The sequence below is a fragment of the Micropterus dolomieu genome, linkage group LG21 (genome assembly GCF_021292245.1).
Source record: "Micropterus dolomieu isolate WLL.071019.BEF.003 ecotype Adirondacks linkage group LG21, ASM2129224v1, whole genome shotgun sequence".
Classification (NCBI taxonomy): domain Eukaryota; kingdom Metazoa; phylum Chordata; class Actinopteri; order Centrarchiformes; family Centrarchidae; genus Micropterus; species Micropterus dolomieu.
In genome coordinates, this window is record NC_060170.1 from 7,455,055 (window position 1) to 7,462,468 (window position 7,414).

Genomic DNA, 7,414 nt, shown 5'->3' on the forward strand with positions numbered 1-7,414 from the left:
TGAATATTACTTTAAGTTCTTTAAAGTGATGCTATTTTTTTACAGCTAACTTGCAATGACTTTGCATGATTCTTGAGACTGATTATTTATAAACAGATTTCACTTTGTGTTTAATGTCTTTCAGGCTATGCTCACTTTATCCGAGGACGACAGTACTGGAAATTCGATCCTGTTGACATGAACTCTTTGGAGGGCTACCCTCGCTACATCGGCATGGATTTTTTTGGCTGTAGAAATGTGTGAGTCTTTTAACTGCAGAGAACCAGATTAAGAGATTGTTTTGACAATGAAGAGGAGTTTTTGGAACAGAGACGTTTGTATGTTCATCCTGCAGATTCAAGGGGATGAGATGACCTCCTTTAAATCTGTTTATGCTTTACTCCATTTATTGCTACTCAGATCAATTACACATTCTTCTCAGGAAAACTAAGGTATGTTTCCTCAGACTTGGCACCTCCTGTGCAGCTATACTCATATTTATTTTGCACATTTTGTCACTATATGGCTGAGATCTGGGCCCTGTATTAATGATGTGTGATGCTGATGTGAACTGCACAGTTCTCACTTCCTGTCTTTGAGCCTGAAATTGAGATTTTCGACTGATTTTGGTTCACAGACGGAACCAATATAGATTATCTTGCTCCATGTAGTGGATGTTTTTCATTCCAACTGTTTTGTTTTTTTCATCATGGATGGAACTGCTGATCCTCATGTGTTTGAAGAGTGACATCAAACTTAAAGCTGCAGAAGGCAGATTTGTGAATTAGCTGCTGTAGATGGAAGCGAGGGTTAACTTTAGTTTTAATACTGTAACTTTAAACCTGAAGTCATTCAACATGATGTTTGTAAACAAAACGTTTAGCTATACTTTGCTCTTTGCCAACCTGACTCACACTGACCACAAATCAATACAAACAAAAGTCTTTTTAGTTGCTCTTTTGTAACAGAGTCTTGGAAATCTGTCAGAAAACCTGCTTAAATATTTTGTTGTCACACAGTTTGACTAACCACAATGGACTTGTGCTCTCAACTTTAAGTATTTGGGGTTTGCGATGAATGAATCTAGCCACAAGCAAAGGTAGCAATTGCAACCTCCACAAGTCTCTACAACAGGCTCCAACTACCTAATTAGGAAGCACACAATATTCATTTTGCTGTGTTACTTTCAGACACTTTTGAGTCTGCCAATCAAAAGTAACGGGGGCCGGATTTTAACTGTTGTACAGGGAAAAAACAGCTATCTAGTCTGCCTAAACATCTAAACATGTTCTTTTCCATCATCTGTATGTTACAAAGGAGCTATAGAGACAAGGAAGCAGAATGCAGAAGTTAACCAGTAGAAGCTTTTGTCACAGTGGTTCACATTAATAAAGAAATAGATGTGGTTTGGGTCTGCAGGTCCTGGTGAAAGGTGGGGAGGGGGGCATTACTCCTGCCTAGAAGGAGGACCTTTATCTACTTTCTTCTAAACATAAAGTTGCACTGGATAATGTTTTCACTCTAAGTAAAGGAATTAGTGATTGGTGATGACACTCTGTCATAATTAGTGATTTCCGAATTTAAGAGAAGGTTTTGTATTTATTTTTCATATTTGGACAAACTGAGCAAATGTAGTAGATTTCAAGAAGTAGAGATCGGATGCTTCTCTCTGCTGTTGTGATTTAGGCCGATAACATGTCTGACTTTTTACATTACATTTTTACTCAAGTAACTAGATGTTATTTTACCTAATTTTTTCCTTGAAAGAATTCCTGCATTTCACACAATATTGAGCCTTAGTAAAAAAAAAAAATACAGAAAAGGTGATAATATCACTGTATGTCGTGTTTTGATGTCGCTCTTCTAACACGATGGTGTGAGGCTCTTAGTTGTTGGCAATCACTCAACAGTCTGCAGGCCTCTGTGGCAGCAAAAAACTCCAGGGCACCATCTAGAGTTCAACACTGTCACCCTTCAGGAGAAGTGTGATATTTCCTCAGAGAATGTGCTCATGTTTCGTGATGAAGTCATTGCTTACTATAACACAACACAGTGCTCTATTCAGGTTGGTCAGTGAGACACATTCAGGGACAGCAGCTGCTGCATGGATCAGCGGTTCTCCAACTGGTCAGTTTTTCACTCCCCAAAAACAAACTACTGGCTTTAACTATATTTGCTTCTCAGGCTGTTTTGCTAAATTGCTAGACACTGCTTGTGTTTCACAAGAATTTAACACAACAGACTTCTGGATGGATGGCAGTGGTGGAAAGTAACATTTACCAGAACTCAAGTACGATTTGAGGTACTTGTACTTCAGTATTTACATTTTCTACTACTTTATACTTATACTCGAGTACATTCCAGAGACAAATATTTGTATTTACTTCATTACATTTATCATCTATAGTTATAGTTAGTTTTAAGACTAAAATTCTTCATTTAAAACTTTAATGTCTCCTTGCTGTGATCAGCTTCTCCATTGCCTTTATGCATTGCATTGTGGGAGAACAATGTCTAACAACAGCACATTTACAATTTGTAGTATTTAGTATGTATTCTATCTGTTTTTAGTGTAAACAAACTACAGACTCAAAACCTGCTTAGAAGTAGTATGTAGTCTGGATTCGGAACATAGTGTGAACCAGTGGTTTCCAACATTTTTAGCTTGTGACCTCTGATTAAAAAAAGCCTCTTGTTGTAATTCAGATGTCTAAGAGTTAAATGTCTTGCACAAAGTCCTTATATGTTTGAGGCCCGAAGAGGTCAAATTATATAGTATCTTACAACAAAATATCAGAAAAAACACGTAAAACTAATATAAGTGCGTGTTCTCTTCTATTCTCATGAAACCTCTGATTTATGTTGTGACCTTTTGGAAGGCCTGAACCCTAGGTTGGGAACCACTGCAAAAAATAATACTAGCTCCACCTGGAGCAGCTACAACAGCAAAATGCTTATGTAGGATTTTGAATTCAGGACTTTTACTTCTAATGAAGCATTTTTACAGTATTGTATTGGTAATTTTACTTAAATGATCTGAATACGTCTACCACCACTACTGGATAGTGAAAGAATCTCCCTGACCCGAAAAAACTCACATGACACCTCTTTGTGGATCAGGACACCAGGTTGAGAACCGCTGTGTCCCTGGTTGCAGCACTTGAAATGTGAAGGCTCAGTTGAACTGTCGTGTTCTTCAGATGTTCGTTTTTCAGTGCAGGACACTGGCGAGTCATTACAGTTTTCATCATTCAGACTTTGTTGTTTCTCATTTCAAGTGTTAATCGGTGAACTCTGACTGCTTTGAAAAAATATTTATACACAAACAACGTAGTAAAAGTTTGTTGTACATACGTCTTTGATTATAATTTTTTTTTTACTCATATGTACGTATACCCTGTACATTGAAATGTATGAAATGCGTATTGTGAACTTTCTAATAAAACCATAACCTTTTTACCAAACTCTGCTACCTCCGGAGAAATGAAATCTAAGGAAACTAGACTAAGACTAGTCATATTCTCACATGTTTTTTGTTGTTGTGCATGGTGAAATGCATTTTTTATCCAAATGTCACTTTGATGATCAGCGTCAATCTTTGTGCTAAATGTAAGAAAATACGTATGTATGTACAAAAAAAAACTACCCAAAAAACAATTTTACTGAAAGACAAATAACCTCACTTTCCAGCCAAATCTGATTTACTTAACATTACTAATAAATGTCAATAATTAAAGTAATTAAACACAGTAATTTTTTTTGTGTATAAGACTTAGAAATCAAATTGTTGTGGTACTGTTTAGCAAGATGTTTTTGCTGTTAAAATGCAATTCTAACCCCAAATCTTTGATAGACGGAATCTTCAATGATATAAGTGTGTATATATCTTTCAAAAAAGTAAAAAAATTTTATATATATACATTAATTATATAAATATAAGGTTTACTCAGTTTGTGGGACGGATGGTGTTAATAGATAAGTGGTGCAGTGAGGGGGTGGGGCCTGTGCTGTTCATTCAGTGAGTAAATCATGGTTGACAGTGAGGCAGCAGCAATAGCAATGGCTCACAGCTTCACACAGGAGTATTTTCAGATCCCCGTGGTGACCCGAGCATACACGACCGCCTGTGTCCTCACCACCGCTGCCGTGGTAAGAAACAACAACCCTAACAATAAAGAGCACAACAGTTTTTAAAATCTGAAGCTTTGATGATACAGGAAACAGTTATTTAAACATAGTATGAAAACAATTCTAACTTTCTAACTTTGTTCTTTTAAAATTCACAGTCGAGCAGCTTATTTTAAGTAAGAATATACATATATGTATATTCTTACTTAAAATATCATAATAAGCTGCTATATATATATATAATATACGATTCTAACTTTCTAACTTTGTTTCTTAAAATTCACAGTCGAGCAGCTTATTTTAAGAAAGAATATACATATATGTACATTCTTACTTAAAATATCATAATAAGCTGCTATATATATATATATATATTCAAAATTTTCGAATTTTCTAAACTTTTGAAAGTGTTAAGAGTTGGTAGAGTTAGTTGTAGCATTGATACAGTTGAAATGTTGGTTGACATGTGGCAGGTAAAAGTAGTTTAAATGTTAGTTGAAGCTTAAAAAGTAGCTGAACTGTCGGTTGAAGAGATGAAAGCAGTTGAAGAGAAAGTGCTGAAACTGTTAGCTGAAGTGTTGCCACTGAGTTCAAAACTAATTTAAAGCGTATGGGATGAAAGCAGTTTAAAATCTCAGTTGAAGTGAAGCACTTTGGATAGTTATGGTAAGTGCACGTCCAATTGATATGCAAGCATGGACATCAGTTGAAATGTACACTGAAGTGACAAGTAAAAGTAGTTGAACTGTAAGTTAAAGAGTAAAAGATAACAGCAGCTAAAATGTACAGATTAAGCTTAAAGTCAGAACACACACTTTAGCTGTTAGTTTAAGTATAGGCATAATCACTGAACTCATTTAAAGAGTGTGAGATGAAAGAAGTTAAACTGTCTTTTTTTTTAAAACAGAAATTTTAGTTAACATAGAAGCATTGAAGATAGCGGTAGTCTGTGTACTTAAATTTGCAAGCATTGGCAGCAGTTGTAATGTCTGACGTGTAATGGTGTGAAAGCAGTTGAAATTTCTGTTGTAGAGTAAACTATGAAAGTTGTTGAAGAGTAAAAGATGAAGGCAGTTGATATGTCAGGTTAAAACTGAAAGTGAACTCTGAAAGTAAACTGTCAGTTTAAGAGTAGCAAATGCAAAAAGCAGAATATTTAGTTGAGATAAAAGCAATGACAGCAGTTGAAATGTTTATTATGTGTCTCACCAAATGGATACACATTATATCTGGCAATGCAACACTTTACTTTAGGTCCCCCTATTTAGTATTTTTAAGCAGTAATATAAACATTTAACAAATGTGTTATCAATGCAATAAATTAAATATCCCAAAAAACTCATTACTGTCTATATGTCTTTATATCTAACTTGCTAATTATTCTCAAGCTGTGTGTTATGTTTTAGCAACTTGAAGTCATCACCCCCTTTCAGCTCTACTTTAATCCATACCTCATCATCACAAGATACCAGGTAACATTTATCAACTCTTTAATTAATAATTAAAGAGTTGATTAATTAATTAATGATTTAAAACATGGCCATTGGTGAGTCATCATAATTACACTGTTTATCTCTTACTCTCAGATATGGCGCCTGATTACCAGCTTCCTCTTCTTTGGTTCTCTTGGATTCAGTTTCGTGTTCAACATCATCTTTCTGTATCTTTTATCACAGTGTTTCCTCGGGTAAAAACAGAATATTTCAGTTCATCCATAAAAACACTACTAAAAATTGTAACAGCAGCATAATAAGCATTATCACTGGGGGAAACAGTCCTTAACTAAAGTAAGTTATCGATACTGTCGGATGCTGGAGGAAGGCTGTTTCCGGGGAAGGACGGCTGATTTTGTTTTCATGTTCCTGTTTGGAGGAATCATGATGACTGTATCCTTTTAGATACCTAGCAAAAGAACAAAGTGTAAAGTTTTACTACAGTGATGCTTAAACTACCGCTGTTATGACATAATTAATTCCTCAAAAGGTCAGTTTACACAAATGACAACAAAACGTTTTCTCACTTTGATCACATTTTAAACCAAATGCAATTTAGAATTTTAAAGTTATTGAAAAGACGAAAGATAGCCTGTATGTGAAGATGAATGACAGCATGAACAATAGGGTGGTAAAGAAAGAAAAACAGATGAAAATGCCCATTGCTACTTCATGAAGACCGAAAACTTCAAAGATCGATTATCAAAACAGTTGCAATGATTATTTTTCAGCCTGTTGACTTAGTGATTAGCTGACTAATTGTTTCAGTTCTACTCTAGTCCACAGTGAGGTCTGTGGATTAATCAGAATATTCCAGACATTATTTGTAATTTGTAAATGCAATTTTTCAGTAAACCTTCTATCTATCTCAGGGCAATAAAATAACTGCCGCTATATAAATTGAACTTAAATGAATTGCATTGTGGCAGAGATGGAAATCTCAGATACAAAGCCAAATAATCAAAACCAAGTGGCAATACAAAAAAGGTAATCTGTGCCCATCCCAAAGGGGTGACAGAAATCTAAGAAAAGCTATCTCAAAATTTAAACAAATAACTACACTATATTGCCAAAGGTTTTGGGACGCCCCTCCAAATCATGTGTTCCAGTCACTTCAGTGCCCACAGGTCTATAAAATCAAGCACCTAGTCATGCAGACTGCTTCTACAAACATTTGTGAAAGAATGGGTCGCTCTCAGGAACTCAGTGAATTAAAGCGTGGTACTGTGAGAGGTTGCCATCTGTGCAATGAGTCCATTCTTGAAATTTCCTCACTACTAAATATTCCACAGTCAACTGTTAGTGTTATTATAACAAAGTGGAAGAGATTGGGAACAACAGAAACTCAGCCACAAAGTGGTAGGCCACATAAAATCACAGAGCGGGGTCAACACCTGCTGAGGCCAGAAGTCGGCAACCTTCTGCAGAGTCAATATCTACAGGCCTCTAAACGTAAGAACAATGCACAGAGAGCTTCAGGGAATGGGTTTCCATGGCCAAGCAGCTACATCCAAGCCTTACATCACTAAGTGCAATGCAAAGCATCGTGTCCAGTGGTGTAAAGCACGCCGCCACTGGACTCTAGAGCAGTGGAGACGTGTTCTCTGGAGTGATAAATCACTCTTCTCTGTCTGGCAATCTGATGGACGAGTCTGGGTTTGGCGGTTGCCAGGAGAACGCTAATTGCCTGACTGCATTGCCAAGGTTAAAGTTTAATGGAGGGGGGATTGTGGTGTGGGGTTGTTTTTCAGGAGTTGGACTTGACCCCTTAGTTCCAGTGAAAGGAACTGTTAATGCTTCAGCATACCAAGAGA

General features: G+C 36.3%; 2 protein-coding genes across 3 annotated transcripts in view; both read left to right on the top strand.

The window, feature by feature from the left end:
* mmp11a (matrix metallopeptidase 11a) overlaps positions 1-3,363 on the top strand; it is a 36,041-nt gene extending 32,678 nt beyond the window's left edge. Inside the window, exon 8 of the mRNA XM_046033807.1 lies at positions 125-3,363. Coding sequence (XP_045889763.1) covers positions 125-243 — 119 coding nt within the window. The 3' untranslated portion in view covers positions 244-3,363. The remainder of the gene's footprint in view (positions 1-124) is intronic.
* Positions 3,364-4,038: 675 nt separating this feature from the next.
* The window catches only part of derl3 (derlin 3), a 10,799-nt gene continuing 7,423 nt past the window's right edge, over positions 4,039-7,414 (top strand). Inside the window, exons 1-4 of one of the 2 annotated variants that reach the window (XM_046035508.1) lie at positions 4,039-4,128; positions 5,514-5,579; positions 5,694-5,767; positions 5,900-5,993. In XM_046035508.1, coding sequence (XP_045891464.1) covers positions 4,039-4,128; positions 5,514-5,579; positions 5,694-5,767; positions 5,900-5,993 — 324 coding nt within the window. The remainder of the gene's footprint in view (positions 4,129-5,513; positions 5,580-5,693; positions 5,768-5,899; positions 5,994-7,414) is intronic. The other variant, XM_046035510.1, reaches the window with a different exon arrangement.